The sequence below is a fragment of the Aspergillus oryzae genome, chromosome 4, assembly GCF_000184455.2.
Source record: "Aspergillus oryzae RIB40 DNA, chromosome 4".
NCBI lineage: Eukaryota > Fungi > Ascomycota > Eurotiomycetes > Eurotiales > Aspergillaceae > Aspergillus > Aspergillus oryzae.
Genome location: NC_036438.1, coordinates 2,801,694 through 2,824,298, shown reverse-complemented (window position 1 = coordinate 2,824,298; position 22,605 = coordinate 2,801,694). Strand labels below are relative to the sequence as shown.

Sequence of the window (22,605 nt, the reverse complement as noted above, 5' to 3'; positions counted from 1 at the left end):
GTGGTGACTCAAAAGAAGTCCCGGTGGAGCCAGCCCTTACCAACCTTTTCCTCACCTAGAACCTTTCGACTTTCTGCACCTCACGACGACTTGCTCTTCGACCTAGCCTCACCCTCAACTATTGGACTGTCAAGGTCCAAACATGGCCTTTGAGGACGGGTTTAACGTCACGCCAAAGACAGTGGGAAAAGAAGCAATGGCCAACGATGAGGCCTTTCAGGTCAATGCTCCCACTCCATCGTCCGATTTGAAGGACGTGGACTGCGAGAAGCATGGCGCTACTCGCGAGTCGAACCCAGTACCGGATCTAAAGCGCCAGCTCAAAAGCCGACATCTGCAAATGATTGCCATTGGTACGGATATCTCCTCATTCTTTCCACCCTCGCCTCATGCCTTCCGTCATCCATTGAAACTTATTCGCCTACGGAAAAAAAAAAAAAAAAAAAAAAAAAAAAAAAAAAAAAAAAAAAAACCTTGCTGACCAGAATTAGGTGGTACAATTGGTACAGGTCTTTTCATCAGTAGTGGCACCGCCATCGGTACAGCAGGGCCGGTAGGCGCTTTGATTGCATATCTCTTCGTCGGCTCTATCGTGTACTCCGTCATGCAGGCCCTGGGTGAAATAGCAAGTTATCTGCCAATCCAAGGAGCGTTCACGTCCTACGCAGCTCGATTGATCGACCCCAGTCTTGGTTTTGCCATGGGTTGGATCTATTGGTTTTCCTGGGCTAGTACCTTTGCGCTAGAGTTAACTGCGACAGGGTTGATTATACAGTTTTGGGACAAGGATATCAACATCGCCATTTTCATCGCAGTGTTCTGGGTCGTTATTACTCTTTTCAACTTCCTACCTGTTAGCTTTTACGGTGAGCTGGAGTTCTGGTTCGCTAGTATCAAGGTGATCACAGTTGTTGGGTTTATGATCTTTGCAATTTGTATTGATGCGGGGGCCGGCGATAAAGGATACTTGGGATTTACTTATTGGACTAACCCAGGTCCATTTGCAGCTTACGCCGGTGTTTCTCCAGACTCAACAGCCAAATTCGTGGGCTTTTGGGCTGTGCTTATTCAGGCGGGTTTCTCATACCAGGGAACAGAGTTGGTTGGTATTGCAGCAGGTGAAACTGAAAATCCCCGCAAAACTATTCCTTCTGCGATCCGCAAGACGTTCTACCGCATTCTGTTCTTCTTCGTATTGACTATCTTCTTCATCGGCCTGCTGGTGCCCTATACCAATGAAGACCTTGTTAAGGACGGAAACGATGCAAACTCTTCACCGTTCGTCATTGCGGCCAGACTTGCGGGTGTCAAGGTCCTGCCTCATATAATCAACGCCGTCCTGTTAACTGTCGTGCTTTCCGCCGCCAATTCCAACGTCTACAGTGGTAGCCGTATCCTAATCGGCTTGGCTCAAGAAGGGCTTGCCCCGCGCTGGTTCAAGAAAACGTCGAAAAAGGGCGTGCCCTACTACGGTGTCATGTTCACTGCGGCGTTTGGCTTGCTCGGTTTCATGAATGTGTCTAATGCTGGTAGTACAGTGTTCAACTGGCTTCTCAACATTGCAGGTGTGGCAGGCTTCATCACTTGGTGTTCCCTGAATGCCTGTCATCTTGCATTCATGCGAGCTCTGAAGGCTCGCAATATGTCTCGTGACCTTCTTCCCTTCAAAGCGATGTGGCAGCCCTGGTATTCCTGGTACGGGCTCTTCTTCAACATATTGATCATTTTGACTCAAGGGTTCACTGCTTGGATCCCAACATTCAGTGTAACGGATTTCTTTATCGCCTATATCAGCTTGATCCTCTTCGTGGTACTCTATGTGGGACATAAAATTTTCTATCGGACGTCGTTTGTTCCCCCACTCGAGGCCGACATCGACACCGGTCGGGTTTCTCTTGAAAACGAGTCATGGGAAACCACCACTACTAAGTGGTATCAAAGGATCTTTCGCTCGTTTCGAGGCTAAATCAGACGTTTAAAGTACCCACGGGAGTATCCCTGGCACTTTCGGGCTACCCGAGGCCTTTCTCTTATAATTCTTATTCTTTTATATTGTTTTTTTGTTTCTTTTGCACATACGTGACGAGTATATACCTATTATATACATCTCCGACCAGGCTGCTCGCTGTCGACTCCAAGGGAACCGGACTTGCATGTTGGGACGATAGATGAGGGAGTCATTTAGACAAGGGTTCTTCAAGGTGATTCGTTTTCCTCCGTTTTGTACAGTATTTGATTTCCCCTTAATTGTTTGCATGGCATGGAGTTTGGGTTGAATGGCTGTGATATACTACTATTCGTATTCTCTGATCTCGAATCGAAGAACAAATTGATTTCAACTTCTTACACAAAGATGTTTTCATTGGTTACATCGTGACAGATGAGCAAACGAGCAGCCTATTACTTCGTACCTAGGTAAGGGGTCATCAAGAGAATGCAGAAAGTTCATGTGGCCCGGCGAATTTCACATGAAGTTCACCACATGCGAAGGCTGATCAAGTCACATACATCCAAGACATACATCTTTTTTTTTTCCCTTCCCTACTTTTAAGGTTTATTTGAAAGGATGGGCTACTTACGGGATGATCAAATCAAAGTAGAGAAAATAAAAACAAAGGAATGAAACTTAGAATATGAAGAAGGAAACGATCACTTCTGTAGGGACACGAGGTGGCAGTACTCGGTTAAATTTACAAGCATGTGAGAGAGAAAGGTTAAGGCATCACGGGATGGATGATCTTTATGCAACCTAATTTGTATGTACGGAGTATGTACGGAGTACTGTATGTCTTTAGTCCGTACCTACACAGTCACATATGTCAATGTAGGTAATTTATGACGTCGATCCGCTTTCGGAGAGGGCTATTCATGATGCTGGGGCCCCGGAAGACACTCCATGAAAGGAAAAAATAATTTATAATAATACATATGAAAAAAAAAAATGAAAAAAGAAAAAATGAAAAAAGCAAAAAGAAAATATCGAATGTATATCACAGTAGATACCACCGATCCAACGGGGAAGCCCGAGGAATACGTAGTAAGGTGGACTTTAATTAGGAAGCATAGACTATACCGTTCCGGTCAGTCTTCTCCGATCCAATGGCCTCGGCACTTTCAGCAGACGACGGTCGAATAGTACAGAATACAGTACTTACGGAGTAGTCCGTAGCGCCGATAACTAATCGCTCTGGATTCCCAAATGAATCATGGAGAAACTACACCGCCCACCCTATCGACCTAAATGGAGGCATACTAATCCTTCCCTCCCCGGACTCAATCAACCGGGTAAATGCCGAGGTTCGTTTCACATCGCGTGGAGGCAAAGAGACATCGTGGGTATGAGCTCGGCCACTCAGCGGAGTCAGCGCTCTATTCTTCCCCATTGCTTGGGGACTTTCTCCCCCCCTCCGACTGCCCGCCAGGTCCATACTCCTTAACCACTTCCTTTCCTACTCTTTATCCCTTTCTTCAAACGTCTCCCAGCCGAGTTGTACCTTCTCTCAACTGTTTTATCTGGGCTTTTGCGCTGACGTTCACCTTGGTTCGAAGAGGCAACGGCTTGCATTCCACCCACGGAAACCAGAAATTCCCTTCTCACAGCCATAATCGGTATCTGCCAGCGCTTGAGTATTGGTATGATAAGATTTCGCCCTCGACGTTGAGACATTTATACAGAATCTCAAATTCACATAGTAGATTAAATACATTGCTGACTTTTCCAGGTTACTCATCAATATAGGTCGCAATGTTCTTTAGCCAACAGCCCGTCCACCTTGCTCGTGCGGATGAGTTAAGGCAAGAGCCTCCGAAGGGCTCGCCGTATTCTGTGGCCCTTCCTGGGACTGAGGAGCCTGGACGGAGTAGGATCTACCGTGCCTATCTTGCGCAGAAGGAACTTGTGAGGACATTAGATCCACAGGTAAGTATATGTTCAGAGCTTGGTGCTCTTTGGTATTGACATTTCTCTTGTTAGGTTCTCACTGCGCATGACATCTTTGAGTCGACTGCAAACCGAGTACCGAAAAATCACTGCCTGGGATGGCGCCCGTACAACCAGACAACCAAGACCTTCGGCCCTTACCAGTGGCTAGATTACCAGACAGTTCAAAAGCGGCGGGCTGATTTCGGTGCCGGGTTGGTGGAATTGCACCACAAACACAATTGCCATCGTTCTGGCCAGTACGGTATCGGACTGTGGTGTCAAAATCGGCCCGAATGGCAGATCACTGGTACGCGATTGCTTGTTATTCCCTACTCTTGAATAGCCCTAACTTGGCGTTACAGATCTGGCATGCATGTCTCAAGGTCTGTATTCTGTATCAATCTATGATGTTCTTGCCTCAGACGCAACCGAATATATTATAAACCACGCAGAGCTGCACTGCGTGGTAACTTCCTTGCCGCATATCCCAACTTTGCTCAAGCTGAAGCCCCTCCTACCCAATCTGAAAATCATCATCAGCTTGGACCCTCTTGATGGTGGCGAACAAGTTGGACACTCAAAGCGAGCTCTTTTGGAGTCCGTGGCTGCCGGACAGGACGTCTCGATTTATACGATCGATCAGGTTGAGGAACTGGGCGCCACTTCGAACCGCCCTTACAACGCTCCCCAGCCTTCTGACATCGTCACCATTAACTATACCTCCGGTACTACGGGCCCTCCGAAGGGTGTTGTGCTGACGCATGAGAACGCCGTTGCGGCCACTGCAGGGGCCCTTGTTACTACCCAGCAGGCTGCTGGTGACACACTAGCATCCTATCTTCCGCTAGCTCACATCTATGCACGTTTATCAGAACATGCAGCTTTCTGGGCAGGTGCCCGGATCGGCTACTTCCATGGAAATATCGTGGAGTTAGTCGATGACCTAAAGTTGTTGAAGCCCACCGGGTTTATGTCGGTTCCCCGTCTTTACAGTCGGTTTGGGAACGCTATTCGTGCCTCAACTGTGGACCAACCGGGTTTCAAGGGCGCGTTGTCGAGACATGTCGTTTCGACCAAGACAGCCAACCTGAAGAATCCTGATACCTCTAAGGCTACTGTTAAACATGCCTTGTACGACCGGATATGGTCTAAGAAGGTCGCCGCTGCCCTAGGCCTGGAACGTACGAGAATGATGGTCTCCGGCTCTGCGCCCCTCGATCCTTCTCTCCATAACTTTCTCAGAGTTGCTACCGGTGCCGATCTCGTTCAGGGTTACGGTTTGACTGAAACATACGCCATGGCGTGCGCCCAGTCTTCCAAAGATCTGACTGCTGGCAACTGTGGACGCCTGGCACCCTGCACAGAAGCGTGCCTGGCGTCTCTTCCTGACATGGATTACTCCGTCGAGGACAAACCCTACCCTCGTGGCGAATTGCTTCTGCGAGGCACAAACGTTTTCAAGGAGTACTTCAAGAATCCTGAAGAGACTGACAAGGCCATCACTGAAGATGGATGGTTCCGAACAGGCGATGTCTGTACGATAGACGAAATGGGCCGCATCATTATCATTGACCGCCGGAAAAATGTCCTGAAGCTAGCTCAGGGAGAGTACATCTCACCAGAGCGGTTGGAGGGTGTTTATCTTTCCGAGCTGGGGTACTTTGCACAGGGCTATATCCATGGTGACAGCGTGCAGACATTCCTCGTTGGTATTTTCGGGATCCAACCTGATGCATTCGCTGTGTTCGCTAGCAAAGTTCTCGGCCGGCCCATAAGTGAGACCGATATTGAAGGCATTAGGTCTGTATTGAATGACGATAAGATTCGGAAGGCAGTGCTGAAGGACCTCGAGAGAGTTGCGAAGAAGCACAAGCTGGCAGGCTACGAGAGGGTCAAAAACTGCTCTTTGATGCTTGATCCGTTCACGGTTGAGAATAACCTGTTGACGCCAACGTAAGTGCTCTTGACCATCAAACCGTTATATTGCACCGTACTAATTGTTCCGGGTGTAGATTAAAGCTGAAGCGTCCCCCGGTGGTGAAGCAGTATCGCCAGCTTCTGGATGAGCTCTACGCCCAAGCTACGGCGGAAGAGTCGGCTCCAAAGGCCAAGCTATAGACCTGTACTTTGATTGTATTTTGTTTCTAGATATTATATCATCAGCATTATATGTATTGGAGCAGTTGACACGGGCAACTGACTCTGGGCGCTGTATATACAACCCGATTAAACTGTTCTTCCTGTGAAATATACAGCTTGTGACATAGTGATTAGGATATTAGCATGCCACTAGACGGGGTTCAAAAACGTATGGTTCGTTTTCCTGTGGGTAGAAGAGTAAGAGACCATGTGATCTCGGGCCATGGCGGACTTGTTTCGTCGGGAGCAGCTTGGCAACACTCGTCGTCCTTGCCAGCTTCTTAGATGCAGACGGACGAATTGCACTAAGTCGTCAAATTTTCAAAACAACAGTCGCAACACTTTTTCTAAGAACCATGCGCCTGTTCCACGCCTCTACCTCCTCTCTTCTTTTTCTCCTCTCTACTGTCGTGGTGACGTCCGCCTTAACGGTCGTTATTCCCCCCTCAAATCTTCTTCCCAACCCCAATGCTCTCCCTTCCGGCACGCACGCAACTCTAACGTCCATCCCATCGTCAACGCAATCCAAGAGTGGCCATGTCTCTCCTCACTCACTGACTGCCCCTCTGACGCGCTCCGCGACCTTCATCTTCCAGAACCTAGACTCTACGGGGAAGCCCGAGTCTTACTTGCTTGATGTCCGATCCGCAGAATACGTCTTCACGCCTTACCGGGTTGATGTCGCTGCAGACGGTACGGTGCTAGGCATTTGGGAGACATTTCGTGGGAACCCATGGGAGAATCGTGGCGCAGAGAGATACGTCCTCGATGCTGCTTCCGTGAATGCTGCCAAGTTGCCCGAAGTGGCAGTAGATGCTAAAGTCCTAGCTAGAAGAGGCTTCTATGAGGAGAGACCTAAATGTGAGTATCTCTGGGAAGGAGAAGCTTTTTGTATGAAGTACACTTGTTGTTTTCAAGACGCTTATGGATCTATCCTCCTAGTCTCCCCTCTTTCTTTGTTTAAGAATCCTATGATTTTGCTCGCCATAGTAGCTTTGGGGTTTACTTTCGGAATGCCGAAGTTGATGGAGAATAGTAAGTTTAACATCGTAACTATTTCCCTGCGCGACGCAATCACATATGTGTTTATAGCGCATGCTTCCCTTACTCATATCGCTCCAGTGGATCCCGAAATGCGTGCCGAGTTCGAAAAACACTCTCGGGCTTCTCCTATCTCCGGTGCAACTCGTAGTGCCATGGCTGGTGGCGGTGCACCGGGCAACTTTGATTTCGCAGGATGGATGGCTGGTGCCCATCCAAGACCAGGTGGTCCAGAGCCTGCTGCTCTTCAGGGAGTAGCGACTGGCAGGGAAGGTGGAAATGTACGAAGACGAGGATAGATGAAAGTTCTCGTTTGGGCAATAAATAGGGTCCGGGTCAATCTATGGCATTAATCATATCCTACTAGGGGTCAATCAAAGCATAATAAACAAACTTAGAAGCAATTGTGAACCCCGCCATAAATCGCAAGAAGCATAAAAAGCGACGCATGCAAACTACATCACGACCAATCAGCCTGCCGTTCACCATCAGAGCACGCCAGGTTGCATGGCCTCTTTAATAGAGTTGGGGGGCCCGGGGGGGAACTAATACAGGAAGGGGGGAAGAGGCCGAAACATAAGAACTCGCTGACGGATAGTTCAACAGGGGCTATCATGCAGAAACGTGGTAACATTAAAAATCGCCGAAGTCGCCACCGTCAAAGTCATCATAACCGCCTGAGCCGTAATCATCATAGTCATGATGGTCGTCCAAAGCTTCTGCCAACAAAGCACCCCCGATCAAACCACCACCTACACCTAAAGCTGCAGCGCCCGCAGTTCCCATACCGCCACCATGACGTCGCACTGGTTGTGCTGCTGTAGGATAATAACCAGGTTGGGCTGGATAGGAAGGATAGCCATACCCTGTGGGTTGTTGAGGATAACCACCGTATCCGCCTGGAGGATACCCGTATGGTTGTGACGGCTGCGAAGATGGCCTTCCATGATTCGCAGCACTACCACTTGATGATTTTCCCATCAACTTGCTCAGAAAGCCTTTGCTCCTCTTCTGCTCTGGACCGGTTATATGTTGTGGGGGGGTGGAGGACGACTGGTATCCAACTGACTGCGGTCGCGAGGCTTCTGTATAGTAATCTGCTGCAGCCCCAGGCTGTGCTTGCTGTCTCGGGCTTCTACTGTCACGAGCGCGGGCATCTTCCTCAGCCTGTAACTGGGCAGCTAGCCGGGCATCGCTGTCCAGAGAACTGCTTCTGGCGCCGGCCTGGTTATAGGGATTATTAGAACCCAGGTTTTTCTTCTCGTTTGCACCATGTACTGCAGACGGGTTCGCAGGCCCGGACTCTTCGTATGAGGGAGGTGCTTCGCTAGGCGGTGCATGCAGCTCCTCTTGTGCCGGTCCTTGAGGGGATTCCCATTGGGACTTGCCAGTACGCAGATTTACAAAGAACCTTTTAATAGAGTTAATGTCAGCAGACATTGAACCACAGGGCCAAGCGACGGAAGCACTTACCATTGCTTATACCGATCATCAAACTGAGCCTTCCACCCCTCCGGGACAGCCGGAGGCGGGGGACCTGGAGGCGGGGCGAACGACATCAATATCTAACAGTTTGGGGACCAGTAGGGGGAATTTGCTTGTGTTTGCCTCGAATTTAGGGCGGTGCGCTGCTTGATATCTAGCGAGCAGCTCTCGACTTCAAATCGAAGTGGGCGTGTAGATGCCTTTTTTACTTTAAATTTACTCATTATGTAGATATTATACTGTACTTACTACGTAATACCCCAGGGGCGGTGCTCAGCCACGTGATCATATCGGTGACTGTATTCATAAATTAATTGCTCCTTTGAATTAATCCGGCACACGCTTTGTGTATTAAGTACTTGATACTGCTTGTGGTGTTGCCACTCGCTCCTAATTCTGAGTATTTGTAGCGGGGCTGCTTTATATATAGATACATGTAAGTCAATCAATTGCTTAGAGAGATAGTATGTGGATAACATCATTATCAGTAAAGGGGGTCTTCTTGAGGTATTACTATCAATTAAACTACTATAGCTAGTATCTACAATATCGAATGAGCAATGTTTGTGCAAGGTCACCATCATTATTAACTATATACTAATTTATAATTACATGATCACACGTGTAAGAAAATCAAAGCACCTTAGAAGCATTGAATAGAAACCACTCGCTAATACACGGGTTTTTGTAAGACACCTAGATGACTAAGTAAATGGAAGTCCATGGGTATGCGCTATTTGATAGGCTCTAGGGCTTGCGAGACATTCTTGCGAGTACTGCAGTCTGCCAGTCTTTTGGCAATCCTTGCTGGCACATAACCCCTACCTAGATTAGGTGTGGGCTGCACTAGAATGATGTTATTTCTTTGTCACTGGACGAGGGCACTCAGAGTATCTAGACCTGAATCTTACCATGCCATTTTATCATCTCACATGAGCACAGCCGCTGGTTTTCACCGCTAGATGTGCAAATATAGAAATATGTGAAACTACCCACTTAATCCCAGAGATTTACCACATTGGCTGCATATTCTATATACAAGCTATTGATATCTACACATCCCAACTGTGCCTTATCTTATGACAAGACCAGTAGCTAACTATCATCACCCAGCTGTTACAAAACTACACATCAGCATCATTGAAGTTGGGGTCTATTTGGTCACTAGATGGCCACCAGTGGTCGTCCTCCAAGATTCCCTCAAATCCCTCCAGTGGATGCCCAAGTCCAGAGTAGCTCTCTGTACCCTGAGTAGTGGGAAAGGCCAAGTTTCCCTTTGGCGGTGTCGCACACTCCGTATCACTATCACCGGTAAGATCTATGACTTCGACGTTTGCATTTTCAGTGATGACATATTTCGATTCTGCAGCTAGTCGCTTGGGCTTGACCGGCGCTGCCCAGAAACCATCTTCACTGCATAAATCGACAAGAACGTCCCTACTTTTCGCATAATAGCCAGGTTCCAGTCGCTTCCTTTTATTCACATGCTGCCCGTTGCGAATCTGAGCGAGCTGTCTCTGGCATTCAATTTCTCTCCGCAGTTGATCATTTAAACCAGATCGGAGAACAGGAGGAATACCGTCCAGCTGCCTTAACTGCCATTCCTCCTTCAACTTTGTCTGTCCGAGTTGATGCACAGGGGTATTATCTGGACGGGCCCATGCCGCGTAAGGCCCATTGTAATGAGGACCTTGGCCCACACCATAAATAGGATGGCGCAAAAGATGACCATTTAGGATGGCCTTACGGGCAGCCATGATGCCGGACTCAGAGTCGGGGTCTTGCCCTTTAAATGGCACTTGGGAAGCGCGCTTAAATTTAAAAGACAAGGTCTCATCGGCATAAGTGTTGGGAGATAAGAGATGAAGACCCCCGGCTGCATCGCCAATCAACAGATTGGATCTATCCGGCGAGAAAGCCCCAGACATGATCTCCTCTCCAAAAGAAGCAACATCTTGAATTAGAGCATCATCAGGAGACCTCAATACATCCCAGGTTTTCAAGATACCATCTGATGCCCCAGTATAGAATTGGGTTACCGAGTTCCCCCACAATGCCAACCTTACCCCAACATCTGCTTGTTCTCTAGGAATGGTTTCATCTATCTGATTGAGCGGCTCGGCATGCTGAAGCTTGTGCAGTACAGTGTCCGGGTTTCGCGTGTCCCACACGTAGGTGATCCCGTCAGTGCAGCTGGCAGTCACATAGTTTGAATTGCCTGGGCAGAAAGTCACGTCGTTTATGTCCAAAGCAGGGCACTCAAGTTCCATGGTGCACATTTTGGAGATGAGTGGCGAATATAGACGGACCACAGACCTGGTGTTTTTGGAACTCAAGAGAGTTGTACCACCTCCTCTTGCGGAGCTTGCTGTAGCAAATAATGGAAGAGAAGGGTGCCACTTTACATCAAAGATATTTTGTGAATTTGGGCTTAATTGTATTGGAGTGGATGATGCTTCGGCTATATGCCAAGCTGCAAGAAGACCATTATGGGTCACACCATCGCCCTTTTCAGACATTCCAGCAATTAGTAACTCCCTCGTTATTGGGATGGTACCCCAAGCCAGAGACGTTGGTATAAGGTCAATTTCTCTTTTAGAGCGCTGTCGAGGCAAGTCCAGGACATTGTACGTTGATTCATCTAGTTGCCAGAAACCGACAGACTGGGTCCCTGTCGCTACCACATTCTTTGAGAAGTTGGATGGAGCCATAACTTGGACTTTGGAGTCGTGCTCAAGCGTCTTGTAGCATGATGCCCTGTGATTAGGGAATCTCCAAAGTTTGACAGTCTTGTCATAACTAGCAGTATAGAGTGTATCATCGAACCATTGGCACGCTGTTACACTCATAAACAGACGATGATCATTCATAGTTCCCCTTGAAAACCCCGGCGGACGAGGGCTCCAATGGTCTGGCAATTCCTCCAGACTATCAGTGGTCAAATCACCGAGAATCAGATTATTCCCTCGGTTGTATTCCATGTTATGTTCATCACATTGAGCTGTAGCACCTGCTGCAAACCTAGTTCCATCAGGAGACCACGCTAGTACTATAATATCATTTGAGGCTCCTTTCCAAGTCCTCGAAACCCCGAGGTTACTCAAAAAACGAGAACTGACCTGCCGGCTCACAGCGCAACCTAGCTCACGATCCTGCAAGAGCTTGTTTAGATTGCCAGACGCTTGAGCATTCTTGCGCGTTGCCGAGCTGCCATCCTCCAATTTAACAGCCTTGATGACAGATGGGACGGTTGGGAGATGGCCTCTCTGGGCGTCAGCAATGAATGCTTCTATATCTGCGCACTGGCGCCGCCCCAATGCAAATGCAAATGATAAATGGCCCGACAGTCTGCGCACTTCCTCGACTTTATGGCAGTGTTGATCGCCTGAGGTGGAAGGACCTTCATTCTCTCGTTTCTCTTGGGACCCCAGGAGTCGCATTGTGAGTCGCCTAGCACGTCGTAGCTCCTTTGTGCATGGAGTTGATGTCAATATTTCTAAGAGCAAAGCATTACTATCGCTCGCTTCTTCGGTCGAGAGTAACCTAGACAATTTCAAAATAGACGACATCTTCTTGAAGGACTTAGGGTGCATATTATAGGTGGATGCGACTTGTATAAGTTGATCGGTAAGAGCAGTGTCTGGAGCAAAACGCCAATGACATCCACTAAATGACAGCAAGTTTAGCACTGCGGTCATTTCCTTCGGATCAAAATCAAAATGGAGGATGTTGTCTAACGCCAAGTCCTCTCCTCTTAGTCCCTTAGCATAGTTGGCCGGGTTACGTTCTGGGCGATAACGTGCATGCCCGACACTTCTAAAGTCATCTAACGTTTTCAAGGGTGCCTTGAGTATTTGTACTCTAGATGAAGAGTATATAACTGAGTATTGCGTATGACCGACGAGCTGGCTATCTCGGTAGCAAGGAGGCATTGAGAGATCACATGAACGGGAACGGCCGTGACGCTGTTGTGGCTGGTCTGAATTGGCCAATACATCGACATCCTCATCACCGGAACATTCCTCTTCAGACTCATAATTAAACAGATTGAGTTTCTTGTAGTAATTGATAGGGCCAGTTTTTGATCGTGCAGAACGTCTCGTTCTTGGTGCCTTGTCATTGTTTATGGCATAGGATTTCCTGTCGCTTAACAAGTGTGGTGGGTACATTGTCTGCCGGACATAATTGGAATTATTTGATTGTTCCCTTTTTGTTGTAGGTAACACGGGGTCTGTTTCGCTATTGTTCCCTGGTCTTTTGGATAAGTTCCCTAACCCAGGGGTTGCCCGTGAGCTTCTTAGACGAGGGTGACGTGCCGAGTGCCGTCGTCGAGCTGATGGGACTGTGCGTTTTTCTGGAACGGACTCAAGTGCAGAGTCATCTGAGATAACATATACTACTTGAGGGTCATCGGCCGACTCAGAACTGTGTTCAGTTCTCGAGTCGGAAACCTTCTGCAAAGTGGCCCTGTTTCCACTCTGGGAACCTTGGGTTTCATGAGAGGAATGCCTCATAAACTGTGAAAGTAAATTCTGAGCTTCCTCTATTATCGATGGGTCGTCAGAGCCGATCTGAACAGAAGTTGGACGACGACTGGCATGAGACCTGAAGTTTCGGCTTCTCACATGTTCAGGTGTCTGAGACGTCATCTGGGGTGCGTTCTCGAGTTGAAGACGCTGAATAGCCAAGAATGAGAGTATTTAAGATATGTAGGAGCCACCTATACTTCAGCATTAGCATATCTAGACCACGGTAATATCGACGAAGCACTTACGTATACTTCAACAGGAAGTGCATGTGGAATCGTTGTATAGGTTAAATAACTCCGTAGATCGCCTGAAGCTCCATCAGGGAAAGCCACAGTGAGAACCGACAAGAATAATACTAACACCCAAAGAAGGCGGTGTCGAGAATCTCATAAATAAGCAGCAGCCTCTAGGGTAGTCCAGTATATGGAAGGTGATGTTAAATAAGCATTCGATCTTGCACATCTAAAATATGATAGATAAATGCCCATGACATTACCTAAGGCGGTCGTGCAATTCAAACCTTCAGTGAGCTGAACAAAACAAAGGCAAAGTTAAGGAATTCTAATGACCAGAAGATGTGAAGTTGAGCTCGGTCAATGACCACAAGTAATTTAGAATTCAGAAATCTCGGAAGTCGAGACATGTAACTAAAATCAAGAAGTAACAGCGCCGCTTAACCCAAAGAAAGTAAGAGCTGGAAGACTTCCCTCAAGGTTGGTGAATTCTAATGTCAGTCATGGTCCTAAGGCTTGGCAACAACGCGTGAACGCGTAGGTTCATCGTGTACTCTTTACCCCCAAAGAGGAAGGCGGTGATGTTCCCAGTCCAGGTTACCTACGCACTAATACTGGTATTAAATGTAGTGTACAGAACTTTCATGTGATGCATTTCTTACCTAACTACGGAGTACTACTAACTAGTCAACTTTTTGTTCTTATGAAAAGAAAACCAATTTTTCACATACACAAAATGACAGTCGAACATAACTCCCTGTTGCACTCTATCATATCGATACATTCGATAAGCCAGTACTAGTGGGCCGTAACCTATCCAAGTAGCCGATAATAATAACACCATACTCTGAAGTGAAAGAGCAAGCACCTAAGAGCCTGGGACCATTCTTCTCTGGTTCCAAAACACCTTCTTGGCAATGCCCGCAGCTAAGATATCCCTCTACTTGGACACCCGGTCCCTCTTTCGAATAGCTACCATTGTATCATACAAGACATCCTTGAATGCGAACAGAAATGCTGCAGTAATCGCACTCTGTGTCACCTTCGGGCCAATACCTGTATTGGCATTAGCTTGGGCCCTATAACATCCTGCCAATTAGGTCGTAGCTTACCTTTATACAGTCCCACGTACCCCTCCTCCTTGATGATCCTCTTCAAGCTGCCGTTCAACGTTTCCTTCGGACCGTCCTTGCTAGCCACGTGCATCCGACTTTTGACCGTTATATAAGGGTATGTGATGGACGTGGCTAAGATCTTGCCCAGGGCACCAAGGTAAAACGCATCTTTCGGCGTCATGCGCCTACGACGTTCCACTACGTTCTTCAACTGCTCAAAGATGGTGTACTGTAAGATGGGGTTAATCACCAAGACGAGAGCCGGCAGAACGCCGGCAAAAAGGGCCTTAGGCCCCTCCTGCCGGAGCAGGTCCAGGAGAGTGCTAATCGTCGAAGCCTTTGTCTTTTTGGGAGCACCCGGCAATACCGCTTCGTCTGACTCGGATTTTCGCGCTGTCATCCGAGTATTCACAACCCAGATGGGGTTAGTGATCAGCACCGTTGCACTTCCAGCGATAGCCCCAGCAATCATGGATTCGGCGGTCGTAAGCTTCGTTGAGGCTCGACCAGCCTTTGCAGCAGCCTTCTCGAAGGCCGAGCGGGTCCATTCATACCAGTAATAATAGACGAAGTTGGTTACGCTGATGCCAAAAAGCGCTGACTCAAGACCTGAATAAAGTCCACTAATCCCTTCCCGTTGAACGATACGGCGGATGGCATCGGCGGTCGTTGAATGAGCACGTTTAGATTCAACTTGCGCTCTTGTTGAAAGTGTGATCAAGGGGTAGCTATAGATCAATGGGTGTTAGCCGCTTTTGACTCTCGAACCAAAAGCAAAATTGGAGTACGCACGTCAAGACCATGGAGAGGATTCCACCACCAGCACCAGCTAATGCATGCGCTATATTATCACTCTGCTGGGTTGCAGCCGCTGCAACCGCCTTCTTTTGTTCTTCAATCTTTGATTGAGACATGGTAGATGAAGAAATTGCGCGTGCTAGTAGGGTAGCGCGTTAAGGGTGATGTATCCAAAAAGTCGGAAGGTGGTATTTGGAAGTATACGTGTTGATCCAATTTAGAAGGGGGTATGGTTAAATACCAACAACCCTACTGTGAGATATAAAAGAAGCGACTGTGACTGCCAGCTCGTTTTATTAGCAGAATTGGGATGCTGGCGGAGCGATATATTAACTTAAAAAGGGATAAGAATTTGAATATGTACTGTAGACAAAATTGGGGGAGATTAGCCGTTGAGGTGCGAGAATGAATCGGCTTCTTGAATGGAGATAATGGTTTGCATGACGTTTGCCGAATTATGTGCCTCGGCTTATTTGGTCACAGATGCCCTTCCTTTCCCCCTCATATCGGCCGAAATTAGTCTAAGTATATATTAGATTATCGAAAATCAGATGTCCCCTACATCTAATGAAATATTCACTTACCACACTAGGTACATTAACTAGATATAAGAGAATGTACTGTACATCGTGGTGCTCAGACTTCCTATGCGTTGCTGTGCATTCCCATTTTTAAGACTGTCAAGCACTCCCGGTCCCACTCACACCTCTCTTAAATACCTGGACTACAAAATGCGAGAGCTAAATCGCGACCGAGGTCCGGTCGTTGCATTTAATCACACAAACCTATCTGGTTAATTTGTTCTCTGTACATACACTAGTTGCCAGTGCTCGCCGATTGTCTTACAGCTAAAGAGCGGTCTTCTTTTGCGTCCATGCATGTGACATGCTCTTCCCAATGACTATCATATGATCATCTTCTTGGTGCCAGCTGACAGCAATAATAATCGCCACCTTCATACACGATGACTTGAAACCTAAGGTCGAAGCGACAAACCCTCCCCCAAAAAAAAGGACCTTTAGGGTACCGAAGATACCCCTAAATCTACGACGGAATTTTACAATCTCTCTTTATACTGACAATGTATTGACCGACATGTTTGAGTTGATAGAGAAGGTTAGAACGACTTGTATATAGACGATGCTTCTTATTTATCGTATCATCTGGCCATGTCTTCATCAAATGGAACTTACTAGATGAAGAGTTCGCTTTTTCTTTTCTTTCCTATTTATTCATTTAATTATTAATTTTTTTTTTTACGTTATCTCCAGAAAATGGCTGGGGGTTTTGCTCGCTACTGTGTGTTATTACCGAATAAGTATGTTCTCCGAACGTTCAGGGTCTTTTCCATTAATTTGTTCCTGACAAAATCGCAAGGAATCCAACCTACTAATAAGATATGGAAGAAACTAGGGAAATGCTGTAAAGGAAATCACAAAACAAGTAGCGTGTAACAAAGGGGGAAGGGGCAACAAGGGTACCAGCAATATGAGCACATATAAAGACAATCGCAGGCCGTCTAAAGCATTGTGTGAAGGATCTGAAATGATTCCCAATAATCATCCCGAGCTTGAAAATAGCAAAAATCTCCGCAGTGTCGTCTGCGCCGTTCCACTTTTCAGATAGAACTGTCCAGTGCCAAGGCGCAGTTGGCAAACCCACCTCCCTGCTCCATACCGAGGTGGCTAACGTAGTACTGTGCAACACGACTCATTGATTCGATTAGCAGCAACCACCTGCGGACCCAGACTGGACACCCTGGCCCTGGCCAACCTGCACAGTCGGCTTGTTGTTGACAGTGGCGGTACCCATACGCTCCTTGATCTGCCTTGCCATTGTCAAGAAGGCTTGCTCGACGTTCGAGGCATTCTTAGCAGAGGTCTCCAGGAATGGTATTCCAAGGCTATCAGCGAACTCCTTTTGGGTTCAAACAATATAACGAATTAGCCTCCGTGCCGACTGCGGAAAGGCAGAAGTTGTCTGTTCCAAAGAATAGGGGAAAAGGTAAAGAGAGGAGCATACCTTTGCCACCGTGTACTCCACGACCTTTTTATCTTCCATGTCACTCTTGTTACCCACAAGCAGCTTGTTGACACCCTCAGTGGCATAGCGATCGATCTCCTGGAGCCACTGCTTCACATTGTTGAAGGAATCCATATCAGTAACATCATACACGACACAGATACCATGAGCACCTCGATAGTAAGACGACGTGATGGTGCGGAACCGCTCCTGGCCCGCAGTGTCCCACTAAGGTTCTGTTAGCTACGCAAGATAATTCATCTGTGATGACACCTCTCCCTACAATCTGAAGCTTCACTGTCTTGCCATCAAGTTCGATTGTTCGGATTTTCTGTTACCTAGAGGTCAGTAACATTACAAGGGATGTGGTTGCCCTCACAACGGTATACGTACAAAATCAACACCAATAGTGGAGATATAGCTCTCTGTGTAGGTGTCGTCTGCAAACCGAAGTAGCAAGCAAGATTTTCCAACACCGGAATCTCCGATAAGAAGGAGCTTGAAGAGATAGTCGTATCTGAGTAGATGGTTAGGATAACAGGAAAGGAGAAGTAGGCCGTCTGTTGGTTTCCGCCAAAGAAGGTAGGTACTCTGATTATTGCCCAACAAATCAGCGAAGTTGATAAAATAAGGGAGAATAGAGACGCAGGGAGAGAGACCATTATAATGCAGACAGAGTGCAATATCCAAGGCCTCAGGATGTAACAAAATGAGCGCGAATAGAAGACTTACCACTCAGGGTTCATGATGGACGGTGTAGGGGGAACTGTTGACAAATGCAAGGCTCTTCAAGGAGGGGAGACGAAAGAAAAGACGAAAGAAACAGGAGTCGTCTACCAGATGAAAGGTCAAGCGGCGGTAGCAGCAGATAGAGAGAGGGGGAGAGGAAAAGAAGCGTTGCCTGGAAGTGTTAAGTTCGATGAAGTCGGCCGTCGTCTTTTGAAATGGCGGTTGCGAGTTGCTGAGTAGTGCAGGTGAGCAGACGAGCCCAGCGTGCAGGTTCCCTTGGTTTGTGACCGTTTCACGTTTCGCCGCGCCCCAGACAGAAGACCCAATTCGGTCTAGTTGCTCCAATCAAATGATAAACTTTCCCCTAAATGATTTGTCTGGAATCGTGCTGTTCCTATTTATACCATGGTATTTTGGCATGTTGGTTCTTCCACTTTACTTGGACAACTCCCCTCCTAGACTCCTACTTCTGCTTCCACAACTCTAGCTATTGTGTGGTATCGTTATTAAAAACAAGTAAAAGCTGTGCCATTACCACTCATCTTTCACTATTTTTCATTGTTATACCCTCTTGCCAATTCATACACATATAGTAACTACATAGGGAACTTAATCCTGGGCATCTTCAGCTGGCACTCACTGCTAGGTGCTAGGTGCAAATCCATGATCCATCCATGGCTGATTTGCATTCCCTTTCTGTACTAGCGCACTGATGTACCGTGTTCTTCCTTTGACGTTTCTAGATGGCCTCTCATGGACGGCCAGTCCATTATATGAGATAGACGAAAGACATCATATAGTTTCAAGTGTACTAGTAAGGGTGAAAGGAGTAGGCTAGTATAATATGGTGATGATACCCTAATTCATCTTCACATGGCAAGTTAACAACAGACCGCTTCGCTCGTCGACAATCAGGCATAGCCATGAGCCTGGAGCCATTCCAGAACTGATTTCTCATCTCTCTCCTTGTAGTGAGCATTGGTCCTAATGCTATCTGAAACAATAACGAGCGCACGGTCATAGGCACTTGTATCCTTGTTCTGGAAGAACGAAGCAATATCCTCCCCAATGCTTTGGTCTGCGAATTTAGAAAGGCCCATTCGCACAAAGCGCTCAAAGACGACGTTATTTGACGACAGGCGAGCCTCAACGGTACCCCAGTTGCCCTTCATATACTCCCAAAGTAGATGTCGGACTTTTGAGTTCGCAGCCAAGGAGACTGCACCATTGTGTACGTCTTGGATTGCTACTTTGTCTGAGAATACAAAGTCTAGGTAATCTTGGACTAGTCTTGCATCTTTGGTGCGTCCAAGTGCTGCTAGGCAGATTTCTTTGCCATCAACAGAGTCCGTCTTGAGATACTCTTCTTTGACAGAGTCAAATTCTTTGGAACCGCCCTCAGAGACGTTGATGCCGAAGATGACTGAACGCAGATTAGTGTTAATCGCGTTCTTGTCTTGCCCTGCAGCCCAGAGCTCGAAGCGTCTTTTGGCTTCTGTGATAACCCTTTGTTACGATGTTAGTAAAGCTAAAAGAAAGTATATTTAGGGGATAAGGCAAGGCTTACTTCTCATCACCTGCAAGACCGGCCATTCCGATAAGAAGTTTTCGTAGCTGAATAATAAGATATTCCTCGCCTGGTTTGAACTCCCAACCAAGTCTATGAGCAGCAGGCGATGCCAACCTAAGAGCAAATTCCTTCAGTCCGGCAGCTACAGACTCATTCTGAGAAAATACTGAGCGAAGGTTTGCAAGCGAGGAAGAGATTTGCGACCACACTCTACAAAATTAATTAGCACCATTGCTATAGATCTGGGTAAACATTCTGGAAAGGCACTGGGTACTAACAAATAATTCTGCTCTTCACTGAAGCCTTCAAGAAGGGCCAACAGAGCAGCAGTGCTGCCTTCACCAGACACAGCAAGAGCAGCAGCATCACCAATCAACCCAATCTTGTCTTCGGTGCTCAGTAGTTCTAGAGATTTACCAAGCTTTGCCAACCGGTCAGTCGGATAATTCGTCCGGTAGAATCCAGAAAGATCCTTGTTGATCTTGTAAAACGAATTCTGGCCGACACCATGAATAGTATCAGTCTTGGCAACAAGAGCACGAGAATTCACTTCCTCCATCTTCGAGCCCGATTTGATTCCGAGGGGAATCCACCAAGTTGTTTCGTCTTCTTCCGGCTTTGCATCACCTGTAGAAAGGAATCGGTTCTGGCGAATGCTAATCTGGCTAGGCTCTTCTGCCACTGTTATAACTGGGAAACCGATTTTGCGAATCCATGGGTCCTTCATCATTGTATTAGAGAAGAATAAGATATAACATAATGGTTCTGACTTGTTCCGAGGCTTACCATGAAGCTGTTAACGTCTTGACCGGATGCTTCGCTGAGTGCAGACCAAAGATCGTTGGTAGTGGCATTACCTAGAGGTCGTATCTAATTAGCAAGCGCCAATCTGCTCCAACATAAATTACTCACCGTAAGCGTGGGTCTTGAGGTAGTTAGCTACTCCCCGAAGGAAAGTATCACGACCAAGATGATCGCTCAGCATCCGAATCACGGAGCTCCCTTTGAGATAGCTGATATGATCGAAAATCTGGTCGACCTCAAGAGCATTCTTTACAGGTACTTCTATTGGGTGGGATGCGCGTAACGAGTCGAGTTGGAATGCTTGTTGTACACCTTCAGCCTGTGGAATGATCAGTTCCTACTAAGATACGTTATATTTACCTCGGGCATTGCGTACGACAAACTGAGACCATATATTCCATTCTACCCACATGCATTAGAACGAGCTGTCCATGGTGCCCACTAAGAGAAACATACCGGGATAAAAGTGGTCGACAGCCAGCCATCCAACCCAGGTCGCGAAACCTTCGTTCAACCACAGTTCGTTCCACCAATCCATAGTTACAAGATTGCCGAACCATTGATGGGCCAATTCTGGTAGGCTTTGTTAGATGACTTGAAACTCAGAGATAAAAGGTACCTTCGAGACTCACCGTGGGCAACAACATACGCAATGCGGTTCTTGTAGCGAGTATCCGACTTGCCCTCATCGAAAAGAACGGCAGTCGTTCGGTATGTTACAAGGCCCCAGTTCTCCATAGCTCCCATGGCCTAGCGGGAAAAAGTAAATTTCTATACATGCATCCAAATAGGTGCAGTTGCTAAGACTCACGAATTCATGGACGGCAAGGAGGTCCGCTTTGGGCAAAGGGTATTCAATCTCGAATACTTCCGAGAAATAGTCAACAGTGCGATGAGCACACTCTAAAGCGAATCGGGCTTGCTCCTTGAGGCCCTTCGTCGTGTAGACACGCACAGGTATGCTTTTCCCGTTGTATCTGCGGTGGGTCATTGCCTCGACGTACTCAAAGTCACCAACAGCCCATGCTAGGAGCTGTGGTAGTACTCGAATGGTTAGCCACATGTGGTATTATGACATATAGATACAAACTCACGTAGGTACTCATCACGGGGGTTCTCTCAAAGGAAACAACTTTCAGGCCAGGGCTACTGCCGTCTCTCTCAGATTTGACGGGCATGTTGCTAAGAGCTGTTTGGCCTTTCGGAACTTCGATCTCGAAATCAAAGGTAGCTTTCAGATTCGGTTCGTCAAAACACGGAAAAGCTCTGCGTGCGTCACAGGATTCGAATTGAGTGCTCAGCATATAATGGAAATCACCCTCCCTTGGGGTATCAGGGCTGGGTTTTGCAACAGGCTTGTACTTAGAACGGTAAAAGCCAGCCATAGAATTGTTCATTACACCCGCGAAAGCTAGGGATAGAACAACTTCCGATGGAGTAATTTCCTGGGGGAATTTCAAAGTCACTCGCTCTGACTTCTGGTCATAGGTTATCTCAGACGCCTGGGTTATTTTCGTCCCTACAGCAGTCGTGCATTGTGTCAGTAATGTGGCTTGATATTAGGGAAGGCCTTTGCAATATGATGCACCCTGACGAACCATCTTCTCCAAAAATTTCAGCTTTCTGGACCTCAATCTCCTTGGAATTCAACATGATTTCCTTGGTGGAGCGGGTGATTTTCGAGTCTATCTTAACGATGCCTTTGTAGCCCCAAGAGTCACCCAACTGCAAGTCAAACAAGGAGACCTCATAGTGAACCGGTTTCGCCCTGTTAATTTGTTAAACATCGTTCTTGAAAGCCCATACAGATAACGACATTTTCGGCTAAGCACACAAGAACTATGGACTTACACATCGGGAAGAACCTCTCTATCCTTTGTAGCCATTGCGCGGATTTCAGAGGAGCAGCGCCTTACAAACGTTGAGGGAATACCAAGCCTGGTCGGACGACGATGCAAGCAGGAAGGCAGACGAAAAAGAGAGCGGGAACGCGACGAAGAACTGAAGGAGGGGGAGGGGCGGATTGAAATTGGCTGGATGGGGCGACGGGGCGGATGACAGATTATCTGAGCATGGCCTTTGGTCGACGCAACCATGCACCTTTTCCCCCACATCTGGTTTAACCACCTAGAACTTCTGGAGAGGCAAATTAATCTCTGCTTACGGCTACTTTCGGCCAATAAGTACATATACTATATGCAGAATGAACTAGACAAAC

The 22,605-nt window shown here is 47.2% G+C and overlaps 8 protein-coding genes across 8 annotated transcripts; 3 read left to right on the top strand and 5 right to left on the bottom strand.

The window, feature by feature from the left end:
• Positions 1-142: 142 nt before the first annotated feature.
• Positions 143-1,966, top strand: AO090102000632 (putative arginine transporter; the record flags this gene model as incomplete). The annotated part of the gene is made up of 2 exons (XM_023236742.1): positions 143-353; positions 486-1,966. The coding sequence occupies 2 exons, from the start codon at positions 143-145 to the stop codon at positions 1,964-1,966; spliced, it is 1,692 nt and encodes a 563-aa protein (XP_023091890.1).
• Positions 1,967-3,745: 1,779 nt separating this feature from the next.
• AO090102000633 (putative AMP-binding enzyme) lies at positions 3,746-6,040 on the top strand (the record flags this gene model as incomplete). The annotated part of the gene is made up of 4 exons (XM_001822726.3): positions 3,746-3,919; positions 3,974-4,229; positions 4,285-5,875; positions 5,935-6,040. 4 exons carry the CDS (start codon positions 3,746-3,748, stop codon positions 6,038-6,040), a joined length of 2,127 nt encoding a protein of 708 aa, XP_001822778.1.
• Positions 6,041-6,417: 377 nt separating this feature from the next.
• AO090102000634 (uncharacterized protein) lies at positions 6,418-7,401 on the top strand (the record flags this gene model as incomplete). The annotated part of the gene is made up of 1 exon (XM_023236741.1): positions 6,418-7,401. One exon carries the CDS (start codon positions 6,418-6,420, stop codon positions 7,399-7,401), a length of 984 nt encoding a protein of 327 aa, XP_023091891.1.
• A 334-nt stretch (positions 7,402-7,735) lies between these two features.
• AO090102000635 (uncharacterized protein) lies at positions 7,736-8,578 on the bottom strand (the record flags this gene model as incomplete). The annotated part of the gene is made up of 1 exon (XM_023236740.1): positions 7,736-8,578. One exon carries the CDS (start codon positions 8,576-8,578, stop codon positions 7,736-7,738), a length of 843 nt encoding a protein of 280 aa, XP_023091892.1.
• Positions 8,579-9,711: 1,133 nt separating this feature from the next.
• AO090102000636 (WD repeat protein) lies at positions 9,712-12,756 on the bottom strand (the record flags this gene model as incomplete). Its single annotated transcript, XM_001822729.1, has 1 exon — positions 9,712-12,756. One exon carries the CDS (start codon positions 12,754-12,756, stop codon positions 9,712-9,714), a length of 3,045 nt encoding a protein of 1,014 aa, XP_001822781.1.
• A 1,533-nt stretch (positions 12,757-14,289) lies between these two features.
• Positions 14,290-15,378, bottom strand: pmp47 (putative peroxisomal membrane protein Pmp47; the record flags this gene model as incomplete). Its single annotated transcript, XM_001822730.3, has 3 exons — positions 14,290-14,405; positions 14,462-15,192; positions 15,257-15,378. 3 exons carry the CDS (start codon positions 15,376-15,378, stop codon positions 14,290-14,292), a joined length of 969 nt encoding a protein of 322 aa, XP_001822782.1.
• Positions 15,379-16,984: 1,606 nt separating this feature from the next.
• Positions 16,985-18,030, bottom strand: AO090102000638 (Rab family GTPase YPT1; the record flags this gene model as incomplete). The annotated part of the gene is given in 6 exon segments (XM_023236739.1): positions 16,985-17,179; positions 17,195-17,512; positions 17,568-17,615; positions 17,678-17,801; positions 17,930-17,977; positions 18,017-18,030. The coding sequence occupies 6 exon segments, from the start codon at positions 18,028-18,030 to the stop codon at positions 16,985-16,987; spliced, it is 747 nt and encodes a 248-aa protein (XP_023091893.1).
• Positions 18,031-18,924: 894 nt separating this feature from the next.
• On the bottom strand, positions 18,925-22,273 carry AO090102000639 (M1 family metallopeptidase; the record flags this gene model as incomplete). Its single annotated transcript, XM_001822732.3, has 12 exons — positions 18,925-19,519; positions 19,581-19,793; positions 19,862-20,304; positions 20,370-20,440; positions 20,496-20,706; positions 20,764-20,789; positions 20,844-20,960; positions 21,020-21,137; positions 21,199-21,420; positions 21,482-21,906; positions 21,986-22,155; positions 22,239-22,273. The coding sequence occupies 12 exons, from the start codon at positions 22,271-22,273 to the stop codon at positions 18,925-18,927; spliced, it is 2,646 nt and encodes an 881-aa protein (XP_001822784.1).
• Positions 22,274-22,605: the final 332 nt, after the last annotated feature.